Source organism: Lissotriton vulgaris, chromosome 3_1, assembly GCF_964263255.1.
Source record: "Lissotriton vulgaris chromosome 3_1, aLisVul1.2, whole genome shotgun sequence".
Taxonomy (NCBI): domain Eukaryota; kingdom Metazoa; phylum Chordata; class Amphibia; order Caudata; family Salamandridae; genus Lissotriton; species Lissotriton vulgaris.
In genome coordinates this window covers 1082863109-1082879231 of record NC_141689.1, presented here as the reverse complement: position 1 = coordinate 1082879231, position 16123 = coordinate 1082863109, and the positions used below count along the sequence as shown (strand labels likewise).

The following is a 16123-nucleotide window of genomic DNA, read 5'->3' as shown; positions in this document are numbered from 1 at the left end:
CAAAATGCGCCATTCTTTGAAAGCAAAGTATCCCAAGAATTCCATTTGACTGGCTTTTGTTCCTAGTTTTACTCTAAGCTGTGTTATTTACCCCCATATTATTTCCACAAGACAATAAAGATAATCTGAATTTACTCATACCAGAGCTATCCTTATCTTCAGTGTAGACAGCCCAGAGTTTTGTGTGCCTAGTAAAAAACTTTGACTTTGAGATTTTCCCCTTCTGGAGAGCTATACAGCCCTGTCTGGAAAGGTATAAAAATATTCCAGGCATTCCAGCCTTCCTCAAAATCACATCCCTTTTAAATTTTACAGATATATTTGTGGATACAGCCTTATGTTAACAATCACATCATAAACTAACATTCATTTTGCCAACTAAAATGTGTGCGACTTTTGCAAGGAAAAACAAGCCAAGAGGCCCTTTCCATCTATGCACCCAGGATCTGGAACGACATCCATGTACTCATCAGGACCGTCCCAACGCTGCTCGAATTTAGGAAAGATTGAAGACTTATCTCTTTAAAGAACACTATATTGCAATAAATTAACTGTCCACAATTCAGCTTCTCCTTCTATTACTCGCTGACCTCTCTTTCATGTATAGTGCTCCCCTACCTTTTGGCTAGGTTTGCCCTATAAAAATACGATATACATACACACATGTATATATATATATATACATACATACATAAATAAATACATACATACAATAATATAAATTACTTAACACAAAAAATACACATTCCCTATCCTCCTAAAACAACTGCCAGAATGTGGAGTTTCAGAAAAATCTCTTGACACAATGGGTATATTCAGGGTCTTCTTCAAATTCCTTTATGGTTTTTCTTCATTTATGGACACATCCCTAAAAGGAAAAACAGTGTAAGGTAAAAGCAATCAGCAAAACAACCTCAATGAAAATTCACCCATTAGCAATCAGTCAAATGCAAACGTAAGTGGTTTTTCAAAAGAACATCAATTGGTATTAAAAATTACATAACACTTCTTATCCAGAGAGTGTAAGTACAATCCACTAAAGTCATTATGCCTGTTTGATGAGTTTTCAAATCACCTATACCAGAGTGTTTGGCTTTGGCAATGTGTTTTTGCCATATTGTACAACAGTGTGGATGTTGTTCAGCATTGCTAAAAGTTAGTGGTGTGGAGTGCCATAGAGTGGAGTAGGGGGAGTGGTGTGTCGTAGAGTTGAGTAGAGGGGAGTAGAGCTCAATGGTACAGTTGCATTGTCACAGAGTGCATTGTCATAGATGCAGTGTCGTAGAACGGAGCGGCATGAATTAGAGTGGGTTGGAATATGGTGGAGAGGGTTGAGTGGATTGAGGTAGTGGGGTGGATTGGATTGCAATATATTGGGGTGGATTGGATTGGGGTAGAGTGGATTTCATTGAGTGGAGTGAGGTGGATTGGATTGGGTGGATCATCTGGAGTGGATTGGATTGTGGTGGGGTGGATTGAAATAGGGGTGAGGTGGATTGGATTAGGGTGGATTAAAGTGGGTGGATTAGGTCCGTTTCGGAGGGTGTGGGGTGATTTGGGATGGGGTTTATTGGGTTAGAGAAGGGTGATTTGGAGTGGGGTGAATTCGAGTGGAGTCAAGGGGGTTGGATCGGACTAGACTGGAGGAGGGTGGATTGGAGTGGGATGGGGATTAGATTGGAGTGGAGTGGGGTGGTTTGAGTTGGAGTGGGGTGAGGTGAGGTGGATTGGACTGGAGTGGAGTGGCATGGATTGGTTTGGATCGGAGTGGGTGGATTGGAGTGTGATGGGCAGGATGGATTGGATTGAGTGGGTGAACTGAACTGGGGTGGGGTGGATTGGGGTAGAGTGGGGTGGATTGCATGAGAGTGGGGTGGATGGGGTGGATTAGATTAGAGTGGGGTGAATTGAAATGGGGTAGGGTAGTATGGACTAGATTGGGTGGCGTGGGGCTTGGTGGGGAGCTGGAGTGGGGTGGATTGGATTTGAGGTGGATTGGAGTGCAGTGGATTGAACTGGAGTAGGGTGAACTGGAGTGGGGTGGAATGGAATGAGGTGAATTGGAGTGAGGTGGATTAGATTCATCAGGGGTTGGGTGGATTGGAGTAAAGTACATTGGATTGACTGGGGTGGATTGGATTGGGGTGGATTGGACTCAGGTGGATTTGACTGGGGTGGGGGTGAACTCGATTGGGATTGGGTGCATTGGATTGAGGTTGATTGGATTGGATGAATGGATTGAATGGGGTGGATTGGACTGAGATGGATTGGATTGGGGTGGGGTGGGGTGGATTGGAGTGTGAGAGATTGGATTTGACTAAATTGGGGTGGATTGGATTGAGTTAGGTGGTTTGGATTGTGGTAAAGTGAGATGGATTGCATTGGAGTGGGGGGATTAGAGTGTGGCAAATTGTTTGGTTCGGAGTGGGTCAGATTGTTTTGGATTGGAGTGGGTCATATCGGAGTGGGGCAGATTGTTTTGGATAGATTGGGGCACCATGTTTTGGTTTGGAGTGGGGCAGATTGTCCTGAATTGGAGTGGGGCTAATTGCAGTGGGGGTACATTGTATTGGATTGGAGTGGGGCAGGTTAGAGTGGGGAACATTGTTTTGGAATTGAGTAAGGCAGATTGTTTGGACTGGAGTCGGGCAGATTAGAGTGGGGCAGACTGTTTTGGATTGGAGTGGAGCAGCTTGTTTTGGAATGAAAAAGGGCAGATATGTTTGGATTGGAATGGGGCAGTTTCTTTTAGATTAAGTGGGACAGATTGATTTAGATTGGAGTGGGGCAGATTGATGGGAGACAGGTTGGAGTGCAGAAGATTGTTGTGGATTGGAGTGGGTGGATTGGCTTGGAGTGAGGAGGGTTGTTTTTAGTGGGGTGGAATAGGGAGGGAGTAGGGTGGATTGAATAGAGGTGAGAGGGTAGATTGGGGTGGGGAACATTGGATTGGGCTGGATTTGTCTAGACTGAATTGGTGTGGGGTGGAATGGAGTGTAGTGGATTGTAGTAGGTTGGAGTGGAGTGAATTGGGATGAGTAAGCGGATTGGGTTAAGGTGGACTGGATTGGATTGGGGTGGATTGGAGTGGGATGGATTGAAGTGGGAAGGTGTGGAGTGGGCAAGAATGTTTTAGATTGGAGTGGGGCAGATTGGAGTGTGGCAGATTATTTTGGATTGTAGTGGGGAAGATTGGAATGGGATGGTTAGGATTGGAGCAGATTGTTTTTGGAAGATTGAAGTCATCCGATTATTTTTGATTGGAGTTGGGATGATTAGAGCGCAGAAGGCTATTTTGGATTGAGTGGGACAGATTGGAGTGAGGCAGATTGGATTGGGGCAGATTGGAATGGGTGGATTGTTTTGGATTGGAGTGGGGAGGATTAGAATGTGGCAGATTGCTTGGGATTGGAGTGGGGCAGATTGTTTTTGACTGAGAGAGGCAGATTGTTTTAGATTGGAGTGGGACAGATTTAGTGGGGCAAATTTTTTTGGCCCCCATTGAAGTGGGGTCTCTTGTATGATGCTCGGTCATAGGTGAGGGTGCATAAGAAGGATTAGCAACAGTAATCATTAATATTTACAAGCACCAACTTCAGTCAATAATGCTACTAACACAATAATTAGTCAGTACTATGCGTTTTTCCCTTCTCTAGTTTTTCCCCTAAACAGTTATCCTTTGTGGGAGAGATCGAGCTTAGGGCCTGTGCCAGTAGTTAATGAATGTCACACTAAGATTTATGATTTATTGTCCTGTTCTCAGCAATCAAATGGTTTATAGTTATTTTCACCATCTCCCTCTTTATTTACTTATCTTAAGAGCTGTCTTTCTAAGTGACTCCTAATGCATGTTTTATTACACACACTTCAAGACTGACAGAGACCACACACACACACACACACACACTCTCTCTCTCTCTTTGTCTGAACAAGTGGTTGAAACGATTTGTGTGGTAAAGGAACGCGTGGTAACGTTGCAGTTGAGTTACTGACTGGGGTGTAAAGGCAAGCGTGGTAAATGCATGCAGAGTTCCCTCATACAACGCTCACACATGTTATCATCTATTACCTTTTTGAAATCCAGTCCATGATCTTCATCACCCATGCGGCTTGGGGGTCCACACATACTTTCTGTCCCGAATGCAGGACCAAGCTGCAAATGAAGAGGTTAAAAGGTAAAAAATCTTTCTGGAGCATGTATTTGCATCAACCTGAAAGCCTTGTACATACGCAGAGACAGTGCCTCGGCCACCTTCAGTGTTACACATGCATTATTTTTACTGGATATTTTATTATTATTTTTCATGTTGCACAATGCAGAGTTCAAGTAATAACTTAATGGATGGTTTTCATTTTTCTATACAATACTATACTGGTGCAAGTGCACTTGTAATAAAATAATGTAAATATCACTGCCGAATGAGCAGGAGGTGGGGACACAGATTCCTTTTTTGTGTGAGCTTCAAGCTATTACGTCATTCCCCATACCATCGTTCCATCACTAGGTACCCAAACTGACTGGAGCAGCAAGCGTGCAAGTGTGAACTCCTCATGCAGAAGGCGGCTTGGGGGGTAGCCAACTGCAAGGAGGTCTCCCCCCCTGGGTGGTTTTGAGGGACTGGGGGGCAGTCCCTAGCTTCTTTCACTTTGTGTTTTTGGGCAACTTATAGCCCAATTGTAGCCCAACTATAAGGGCAATGTGCGCTCGCTCTCAGCCACCATTTTAGGTTTGGTGACCTGGTGGCTGGGAGCTTTTGCGGTAGTCTAGCTTTTCTCTTGTAGGCCTTAGTTAGAATGAGTGGTGGCTGTGTTTTCTAGTTGGAAATTGTTATATTTGATTGTTTGCCTACCTCAGGATGGCGAACCATCGAGTGCTGGAAGCGTTGTGGCTTTTGAGCGAGGCCGAGCGGATGGACCTCGTCATTGCGGAGGCAGTTGAGCTGGCCCGGCCTGTGCGGCAGGCGTCGGCCGGTGTAGCCGTGGCTGTTGCTGCTTGTACCTTGCCCAAACGACGAAAATCCTCATTGGTGAGTGAGCGGGCCGCTCATATGTCAGGAGAGTGGCCCCGGTTGCGTCCATCGTGCCGACGGGGAGAGGGCTGTGATGCGCATGAAGTGAGGGCGGTATCCCAGCGACTCGGCACGAGACCCTGGCGTTTGGCTGTAAGCCCGTGAAGAAGAGAGTGCCTTCCTCAGCGGAGCCTGGGAGGCTGCCTCCGGGGCTGCCAGGAATGCGGGCTCTGAGCCCACGATATGGTAGCGGGGCGGGGGCGGGGCCCTGCGGGTGAATGGGGAAAGAAGGCCTGCATCATCATGGAGCCTGGGGCACTCTACATTCCTGGGGAGGAACATATTGTAGAAGGCCTGCTCCTGCGGATAATTTGAAAGGGAGTGTGGGCGGGACTGCGGTGCTGAGGGCGGCGTGCCTGATGTTATCTCTTCGGAGCCTGCGTGGCATGTACCGGGTGCCGGGTGAGAATGCATACTCTTCAGCTGTTTGCATGACGCTGTATATTCTGAAAGTAAACTACCTGCTAATTAGATTTTTTTTCTAGGTTGTCATTATATTTTCATGTTCCTAAATATTATCCGAATATTATGTGAAATGACTGCAGCATCATACATTGGATGTTGATTGTATCGCATGCAAACTAGCAACTACTGGCAAAGCGAAAAAATCTTATTTTCCCATTATTGAGCGGGCAACGTGATTGCCTTTCCAAATGCCTGACTGCAATTGTTAAAAGTTTTGAAAACAGTACATAAAAACATTATTTTGTGTACTTCCAAGTTGATTGATGTGTCACATGGTGCAACGTGCGTCGCATCGTCATGCAATGCGTGACCTGACCTTGCAATGCACGTGCTTCACTCAATACAACGGCCATCTTGAAAATACAGAAAACAATGCTTTCATTGTTATAGTTTTAACATGTTGGCGGAATTAAAATTTCTCCAGGATTTTTAAAGCCAGTAACAGCTACTAACATGGAGAGGGGCAGCACTGGATATTACAGAGGTGCAATTACAAGACATTACCAAGGCCTCCATCCAATGCCTAGCGGGCCAAGAAAGAGCATTGTGTGTGTGGGTGATCAATGAAGAGCACCAACCGGTGATTGGTGCGCAGCTGAAGCGCATTGGAAGGGTCGGGCTGCGGAGAAATTAGGTGAGTCGCGGGAGCAATGTAAAGAGTGCGAGGAAGCAGGTTTTAGGGAAGGGTTTTCAGCGAAAAAAACATGCACATATTTTCCTAACCCAGGTGCTCTTTGACATTTCAAAACGTCAAGACGACTAGTCAGGTTAACATAGAACTACACAGTTTGTTAATCTTCTCTTTGGCATTAGGAATGAGCCTTCATCAGCTGGTGTGGGTTGTTAGTCAGTCATGTTCAACAACTGCCTAGCAATTAGTACAGCTGTTCAACAACTGCCTAGCAATTAGTACAGCTGTTCAACAACTGCCAAGCAATTAGTACAGCTGTTCAACAACTGCCAAGCAATTAGTACAGCTGTTCAACAACTGCCAAGCAATTAGTACAGCTGTTCAACAACTACCTAGCAATTAGTACAGCTGTTCAACAACTGCCAAGCAATTAGTACAGCTGTTCAACAACTACCTAGCAATTAGTACAGCTGTTCAACAACTGCCTAGCAATTAGTACAGCTGTTCAAGAACTACCTAGCAATTAGTACAGCTGTTCAACAACTGCCTAGCAATTAGTACAGCTGTTCAACAACTACCTAGCAATTAGTACAGCTGTTCAACAACTGCCAAGCAATTAGTACAGCTGTTCAACAGCTGCCTAGCAATTAGTACAGCTGTTCAACAACTACCTAGCAATTAGTACAGCTGTTCAACAACTGCCAAGCAATTAGTACAGCTTTTCAACAACTGCCAAGCAATTAGTACAGCTGTTTAACAACTGCCTAGAAATTAGTACAGCCCAAACACTGGTCTTTAGGAGCTTTTGTTGAGCAATTTCTAAAAACATTGCTGTGCTGCATATCAAGGGGTATATTTACAAGGGGAAATTGCCACTAGAACGCCACTTTTAGTGACGTTCTGGTGGAGCTGTGCCCTATTCCACATTTACAATGCGGCATTAAGCCACTTCCTGTGGCTTAATGCCACCTTATAAATGCGGCCTCTTTACACGCATCACTTTGCTTGAAAGGGGCGTGCAATGGGTGTTGCTGTAGGTGTTTCAACACAATACCCATTGCCTTTTGATGCTGCCTCAGATTTACAAGAAGGTGTAAATCTGAGGCAGCGCCAAAAACTAACGCCATGCACTAGCAGGAGTTACAATGTGTGCTGCATTCCCCCTCTCTCCCCCCTCCTGAAATTTAGCTCTAGTTGGGCCTCTGTCTAGCTGCAATAAAAATGGGGATGCAATTTTTAAAGCCTTCCTGTGTCTAAAAAGTGGTGTAGCGGCTGAGCAACATGCAGGTAGAGAAGTCAGGAACAATCAATGATCATGCCAGCTGAAGCTTAAACAAAAAAGAAAAAGTAGAATCCTTAAAAGCTTGTATCTGGAGGAACCTCATAAAGTGTAACCATGCGAGAGAAGAATTAGTTCGAAGGGATATGTATGCCCATGCAACATGCAAAATAAAGTGTAGGATGTGATTACCAGCATAGGCAACTAAAGGATATTGGCCTTGGAGGCTTGTGTGTGCAAAGACTGCATAAAACCCCTCTTAGTTATTTAATGACTGGAATCTATAACTAGCGATTAGGCACAAATAGCTTACCAGTATTATGTTTTATAACGTAGATCTGCAGTAGGTGCCTTAACCGCCAGATCTATATTAACCCCTTCGATGCTCATGATGGAACGGTTCCGTCATGAGCATCGGTTGAGCTGTGCTCATGACGGAACCGTTCCGTCATGACCACGCCTGTTTTCATTAGGGCTCAGCACCGGCGGTAAATCGGGACCGCACGGAAAGTGTTAAAACGCAGTCTATTTGTGATCAATTAAGCTAGATAGACTAGCTTTACTGACTCCTTTTTCCATGTTGCCAATTCCTTTACAAGGGCCTAATTTACTATATTTTGGCATATGGTGGACATTGCCAAGCCTTCTTTCTGCGCAGCCCTATGTCAAAAGAAAAAAAAGAAAAGGGCAGGTATGTGTTGTATCTATGAGAAACAGTGCAATCCTGTCCTCTTCCATATGGTGGTGCACAAATGGCTGACATGCGCCAATGCAAGCACCCTTGCGCTATGGTGCTAGGGTATGTGCATCAAAATCAGGTTGTTTTTGTGGGGGAAGAGACACCTTCCCTCACAAAAAAAGCATTAGGTGTATGCTTTTGACATATTTCCAGTTTTACAGCATGTTGTAAATCTGGGAATGTGTCCAGTGCTATGGGTGTTTCACTTGGGAACACCCACCGTAGCACCTATGGCAGTGTGAGGTAACGCAGCGACTTGTGCTACATTACCTCACGCCATATCCAGGAGGCCAGAAAAAGCCATGCAGGGTGGCTTCAAGTGGCCTTGTAGATATGGGTAAACCCAGTGCGCTGCCGGAACGTCATAAAAAGTGACTTTCCGTCAGCACGCTGGGCTTGTAAAAAACGTAAGCCCCCGAATTTGTAAAAAAAAAGAAAGCGCATATTTTGACAGTCAGTGAACATCCCTTCATGTTTCCACTCCTCCTGCCTGCAATTCCTTTCTGCCACCACACCCAGTGTGTTGGGTTCCCAGAATAAATGCTCTTCCCTTTTCAGCCTTGGCCTGAAGGGGTTATTAGCAGCACTTGCCATTTCTGGAATGGTGTCATACAACCACAGTTGAGTTTATGACCTGCACTGTAATAAAACACACTTTTATTAAGATCTCTTGAGTGTGTAACCCAGTTTTAAATGGAGCACAGAGCACGTTACAGAGACAGAGTCTCACAGAAGCCAGCACTGACCACAGTGGCAGCCCGCCCAGACTCACGCGGAGCCCCTGCCAAGAACAGTCATTGAAGGGGAACAGAAGAAAGTTATTCTTAAATGTATTTTAAGCTCATTTCAAAAACACGAATTAAGGAAAAAATGCTTACATGACTTCGACATTGGGGCAGTGGGAGCCGCTGGGAGTGATCTCCACTTTCTCAATTTGCTTGGGACTGATGAAGCCAGACTCATTCTTGACGCACTGGCAGCGGAGCTCCGTAGCTGACCTCTGCAGTGACGCACCTGTAAATACAAACAAAAATGAGCACGAGCCTTGAGCAAATGGCATTTCCTGGGCAGGCGGTTGAGTCATTCCTGGTGATTTCTGAATTGGTAATCTTTTTTAGGAACAGTTCAAGTCCTTTCTCAGGATTTGGCGGGTACAAAGAGCTATTTTCCCGTATGTGCTGAAAAATGTAAATTATGCCGTCATTATTTGCGAAACTGCCAGCATTTCAAAATTTTACAAAAGTATGCCATTTCACATCTAGAGGTGGCCGAGTGAACATGGCTCGGACCTTGGCATGAGCCAAGGCCTGAAAATGTTTGGGGCCATTTTTATGAAGGCCTGCGTAACTTTTATGCCAATGTTGTGTTACTTTTAGTGACGCAGCGGAGGCATAAATAATTTGCCATGTTGCGCCATGTTTACAAAGTGACGAATCTAGGACCCCAGAGCCTCGTTTGTGAGAAGTGGCGCATCGCTGTGTGAAATCAGCCATACAACACTTTTCAGTGCACCCTCCTTGCGACACCAATGATGCATCATATTTACAGTATGAAGGATCATGTCGCAGGGAATGACAGATATGTCAGTCAGTATTTCTGACTTATCTGATGGCGCAAAAGTGGCACATTGCTGGAGTTGTGTCTGAAACGTGACGCAACTCCAGCTATGTCCTTTTCACATGGGGCAAGCCCCATGTGAAAGGGCCTGCATCACCCTTACGCCTGCCATGAGGCAGCCATAAGGTTTTGACGCATTGGCGTCCAAGAAGTGGCGCAGCAAAATTTCATTGGTTTCACTGCGCTACTTTCACAACCCTTTCTTGCAGGAGAACGCCCACCCTGCATACATTATACCTGACGCAGGCATAATGTAGCGCTGGGTTTTACAAAGTGACGCATCTGCCTAGATGCGTTACTTCATAAATATGGCGCAACATGGCGCATTATTTACACCGTCGCTGCATCACTAAAAGTGACACAACAGCGGGCAAAAGTGATGCAGGCCACCATAAATAAGGCCCTTGCTATGTAATTCATAAAACAAAAATCCAGTAAAATCTGATAAAATGTCTTCAATATTTAAAAAGGTGTATTTCTTTAACATATGGTCTTTGACATTAATTGGCCACATTATAGCACTGCTCTGAAAGGTACTTATTACAAGTAATAGTTTTGTACAACTAGTAGTCTGCACACATATTTGAAATGCTTTAATACATGAAAGTGAAGAAAAAAGAGTTTCAGTGAAATTAAATATTTGCCTAAGATCACTCAATTAACGCTGGGAAGCCGCGAGATAGCCAGGTTTCACTTTGTACAAATCAGCCTGTAAATGTAAATCTATTTGTCTTTCCTGATCTTAAGGCTTTCTTTTGATCTCTTGGAGTTTTTAAATATAATGTGAACTCGAAGGCCGAGCCCTCTACATGAACACCAGTTCACAAGGTCTCATGCATTATTTATAGGCATGGGGTGATTAAGTGATTTTGCCTTGAATCACAGGATGGTGAGCTGACTCTGAGACTTGAACCTGAAAATTTGGCTCGTTATGGACTTGAGGTTCCAACAGGACATCAAGCTGTGCCTTAGCCAGACCAGGCTGAAGCCTGGCTTGAGCTTTCAGGGGCGCTTGCGCACCTTTGGACACCACACAGTATAATTGGGGGTCACCTGAGTAAAAAATATGCAAACGGACAGAACTTGTGCAGGTCTTGCTCGCAGCACTTGTGGTTTTTTTTTGCGTTTTTTGTATGCAAAGCACTTCCTCAAGTCATTTACGGATGTAAGGAAACACTTCACACTAAAAGAATAGCACTAAATGCCCAATTTTCATTTCATATATGCATGCACAATTTTTCAGAAATTTCACATAATAATGCAAAATTACGCAAAATTCCACACACCTCTAAAAGTGGTACAAAAATTAGTAGGCGTACTAGGCTATTCCAACTGGTTATGCCCTTAAAGGGTGCACATCGGAACCCTAGAATGAAATGACTCACAAGTATACTTATGCAATATTATAACTATTCAGAAACTAATCCTATCAATAATTGAAGTAGCCAATATAAAGGCGCATTGGATTTCTTATCAATTTTGTTGAAAATGAGTTTACTGAGACATTCAGCTGATGTGCATTCATACCTATGGATCATAATTTCATCTTGTAGCACAGGTGAGGAAGATCTGCTGAGACCTGTTTCGCCTCCTTGGGCACTGTACACCTCGAGCTTTCTCAAGGCTGGAAATATATGGATGTGGTGCTTTTAATTAGGGCTGACAGGCAATGGAAACCATATTAAATGAAAACAAAATCAAATGTATAAGTGTGTATACAAGTGATTGGGTGGCTCTGCAACCTGGTGATACATCACTCACTTTATCAGTGAGAAAAAGTGAAGGTGTGTTTAACATATCAGAACAATCTGGAAAGCAACAAAAAAGAAGTAGCCTCCTATGTTGTAAATAGGAAGCTTGAAAAGCGTGATGGGATATATGTTTAAATGTCATGCTGGTGCTTTCCTTATGCAGTCTTTGCAATGTCAATCAGTTGCTTTAGCATGTTGCTTCACGCTTCCCCAAGGTTCTCTTCCATCTTTAGATTTTTTTCAGGGTTTGTGGTTTCAATTGGCAGAAAAATCCGAATTTTTAAGGTTCTTGGAATTCTGTCTGTTTCTAGGTACTCATCTAGTTCACTAACAGACAATAACTAACATCTGATAAAGATTTCAACGCCTTAGAAATTAATAAAGAGGAAACAAATACATCAGCATTTTCTTCAACGAAAACCACATTTCAAGCACCAGAAAAGGCAATCAAGTAGGAAAAATCAGTATGATGGGAAGTAACAATTCTAAGAAGTACCCAACAAGTTTAGACCTCACATGGGTGCAGATTTATGATTTGGAAGTATTTAAGAATTGGAAGCACTCACAAAGGTTTCCAAAAAATGGCTGTAAAACTGTGACTTCCACAATGTTCTTGGAGCACCTTTGGAAACGTTTGTGAAATAACACAGCTATAGAAGGTGCTTTGTGCATGCGCAATTGTGTATAAGATAAATGGCTCATGAAGAAATGACATTGCATTTGTACAATAAAACTTTGTACCCTACTGGAAAAATACCTTTTCATGTGAAGGACGCTCTTCCCTATACCCTCATTAAGGGGTTCCATTCCCATTCACACACTGGAGAGAGATGTATTCCTGCTTTTGGCAGTATTAAATCTCTAACCACTTCTGTGGTGGGAATAGATCCCAGCTTTTTGCGTGTCTCTAACATTTCCGGGTTATGGAGTAGGATTTACTCATGCATAATATTACACCACATATATTGAGAAGTAAATCCATTCATATTTGGAAGTTCACATTTTGTGAATTCATGTCACTCTAATTGGGCACTACTTATCTGTTTGCTCCAAGCTACAGCAAGCCAACACAATTAAGGGTACATCACCGTTAAAGGGATCACAGTCCCTCACAATTGTTAGTATCAGCCATGGTCCGTGCAGGTAAGAGGGGTGGGGTGATAGGGCTGGGTGCGGGGGGGATTTCGAGAGTGGATGACGAGGGAAAATTAATTATTTATTTAACTTTCCCTCATCATCGTCTATCGAAATTACCCCCACCCGCCCCCTCCGCCACACTGCTCTTACCACTCTTACCTGCACGGGCCGCGGCTGGTTAGTATCCTTCAAACAAAGAGAGATAGGTAAATTATCATGAAGCAGGTAATGTAGGCTTATGCACTTAGACTGAAAATAGTTTAACACATAGTTCAAAAGTATAGAGGTACTTAAGATGCTTACCTTCAGACAGTGATCCACAGAGCAGCCAAATGGCGAGCAGAGCAGCAAAATGTCCGCCTTGCATGGTTGGTGAATGTAGCCTTCAGAGATCACCTCAGTTCGAATGGTGCTCAGTGCTTGCTATGATTTCTGTCTGCCCTACTGTCGAAGGAACACATTTATACTCCATGTCAGCTGTCTCCTGACATCATTCGATGCAACATATTGCAGAAAATTCCCGTGGCTAGAATTGCAAGATATTGCTTGTCACTCATATTGAGTCATGTGGTTTTGAGCAAACCACATCAGTTAAAGTTTATGTGGCTAGTGCATAGTCTGACTGTAAATAAATTATGTGTGGCATGTTTCACCGCTTTACCTACTCCACACCTGGTTTACTAACAAAGCACCCACTTCCTTGTTTCAGCAGAAAGGCCTGGCCACTTTGAAACGTGACTTCATCTGTCAGGATACGTCCACTAACAGTTAAGGTATGCATTATGTTAACTTTGAATGGAGTCGCGTTTCTTTGGCAACTCTGTGAGACTATTTTCATGACTCATGCAGTGCTGAAGCAAAGGAAACCTGTTGATTTCAATATAACCTGATTTTTCATCCCAACCAGCTATACCCAGACATAGCGCAGAGGGTCTGCCTCAAGAGAAGGTTTTCTCTTGAGGTCAGAGATTTCTACTGTGGAAGTGCCATGGGGGCACAATGGGTGTTTGAGCCTGCTTTGTGTGCCCTGGGGCACTCTGGGATGACAGAAGGGGCCGCAGATGCTTGTGTGGCCCGTCTGTAAAACAGCTGGCGCACATGTAGCAGCAGCACTTTTTTCAAGTGGGCATTCCCTCATTTGCATGGGGGCATGGTCCCATGGAAATGATAGAATCTTTTAACCTCAGTGACTTCGCCATATTATGGACGTGAGTGCAGAAGCAAAGAAGCTGACAGTGTGCTAAAAAATGTGGAGCACTGTCAGTGCACCCCCTGATGCCATCTCTCTGGAGCTGGGGCGTAACACAGGCCCCTGCATCCCCCGCAGTGCGGGGGGCCCTCAAGCTCCAGGAGGCCCCCTCAGCACTGCACTTTGGCTGGGGAGCTCCTGATAGAGTCTGGAGGGGCCCCTCCATGTACCTTGCAGGGGGGCCCCCTCAAATATCGTTACGCCACTGCTTTGGAGCAGATGAAGGGGGTCCTAAGGACCCATGAGACATCCCCTTAAAGCCCAGTACAGTCACTCACTGCATCCGCCTCCATAGGGGTCTCTCTCTCCTCTTAAAAGTGCAGGTGGGTTGCCGCCAGCACAGTCAAACACAAGGTGACTTTGAAGCAGATGCTCCATATTTCAGGTGACTGTACTGCCCTCAGGGCGGCGTGAGTTTGCGGCTGCCCTCAGGGCAGGTCATTCAACGTAATAGGGTGAAATTTCCCTGTTTGCGCTTGGTGCACCTGTTTGAAGGTGAGCCATAATGCAAACAGGGAAAGTGCACCCTATATGTAATAGGATGGGGTACAGTATTACATAAGTGCCCCAGGGGCGCAATGGGAGTTCATGCCCACTTTCTGCACCCCCAGGGCACTTTGGTATTACAGATGCTTGTGCGCTTCTTCAGTTATACAGATAGCACTGGAGCACAAATAGCACTGGTGCTATCATTCAAGGGCGCTCCCTCATTTGCATGCCAAGGCCGCATGCAAATGAGGGAATCACTGTGCCTCTGCACCTGTGTGTATTACCGACGTGGGCACAGAGGCAAACATGCCTTTGGAAGTCACACTGAAATGTTGCCACAAAACGCTGGTACACTTTCAGGGCACCTTCTAAATGCATCCCTCTAAAGGGATGAAAGGGGGGTCCTAAGGATCCCCGAGACATCCTCTTGCAGGTGGGTGCAGTCACTCATTGCACCCGCCTAAAAGGGGATCTTTAATCCCTTTTAAAAGTGCAGACAGGTTGCGGCCTGCAACGAGAAACACAGATCAGCTGTTTAGCAGCTTCTCCGTATTTCTCTTGAATGCGCTACTCCGGAGGTAACGCAAGTTCGCGGCTGCCCTGAGGGCAGTGCATTCTTCCTGATAAGGCGCACTTTATATGTTTGCACCCAGCGCACACATTTGGATTTTTTGTTTTTGAATTATTTGTATAAACTATAATGAACACAGCAGTCCCTTGTGGTTTGTTGCCTCTCCTACAAGCAGAGCAGCAAAGAAATAAAATAAATACAGTCTTTCAAATATTGGATTCCTTTTCTGAATTTAAGCGCAATTTACCTTGGTGCATGCTCGATCCTTCAAGACTAAACTTGGGAATCTTGAAAGCCTTGGGTAACCTTGCAGTTTAACTTATACGTACTGAACATGTATTTCATTTAGAGATATTCTGTCTACACACAAAATAGTGAAATCCTGTCAGGTTTCCGATTTATAGAAAATTGATATATCTGGTACAAAGATACATATATTGAAATTAAGTGGCGATATTGTGCATATGTTGGCCATTATGAAAAGAGCAGATTTTTTATTTAGCCATCTGTTAAACCTAGGAGGGGGAAGCACATTTACCAAAATGTTTGCCTGACCGATGTCTGACCACCACTATGGTGGCGGGCGTGACACACATCAGTCTGTGGATCCAAAGCAGTTCTGCCAGACAGATTATTAGGCTGGTAAAAAAGGGTGTAGATATTACTTGTGTAGCAAGTAAATTGTCACCACTGCCCTCCAACTATTACTGTCTTTGAATTCCCTTCCAAGGGTTAAGAGTCATTTTCTGCTTGCACTAGAGCCCCTGGTATCCTTGGAACGCTACTCCTCCAACTGGCAGCAGTCACAACAATGCCACCAGCACAAACAGACCTGGTGATTCTCTGGGATGTTCTCTTGCACTGACATACATTTGTACAGAAGTGCAGTGTTTAATCTCAGCCATGCCATACATATTTAGGACCCAGGCACTCCCTTACATTACCTTGCCCTGTTTGTGCAAGAACCTCAGGCCATACAACATGAAAAGGTTTCCTAGGTGTTGGGCTTGGCTCTTTCTATAAGATCAGCCCCAAACATTTTGCCTTCACTCCTCCTATCTTGGCTGAATTTGTTTTTGTTATCCTTAGGACTCTTTGAACTTTGCCCCTGCTAACCACTGCTGAA

General features: G+C 44.5%; 1 protein-coding gene across 1 annotated transcript; it reads right to left on the bottom strand.

Annotated features, from left to right (window-relative positions):
- Positions 1–740: 740 nt before the first annotated feature.
- On the bottom strand, positions 741–13055 carry LOC147727447 (interleukin-8-like). The gene is made up of 4 exons (XM_086963119.1): positions 12992–13055; positions 9062–9197; positions 4070–4153; positions 741–868 (listed from the first exon to the last, which is right to left on the bottom strand). Exons 1-4 carry the CDS (start codon positions 13053–13055, stop codon positions 838–840), a joined length of 315 nt encoding a protein of 104 aa, XP_086819245.1. The 3' UTR covers positions 741–837.
- Positions 13056–16123: the final 3068 nt, after the last annotated feature.

Excerpts from the sequence above, each read along its gene's own strand:
- LOC147727447 (XM_086963119.1), bottom strand. The coding sequence starts at position 13,055 with ATGCAAGGCGGACATTTTGCTGCTCTGCTCGCCATTTGGCTGCTCTGT. Across the intron at positions 4,154-9,061 it reads TGCCCCAATGTCGAAGTCAT|CTTGGTCCTGCATTCGGGAC; the intron begins GTAAGCATTTTT and ends CTTCATTTGCAG. Across the intron at positions 869-4,069 it reads ATGGACTGGATTTCAAAAAG|GGATGTGTCCATAAATGAAG; the intron begins GTAATAGATGAT and ends TTTTCCTTTTAG.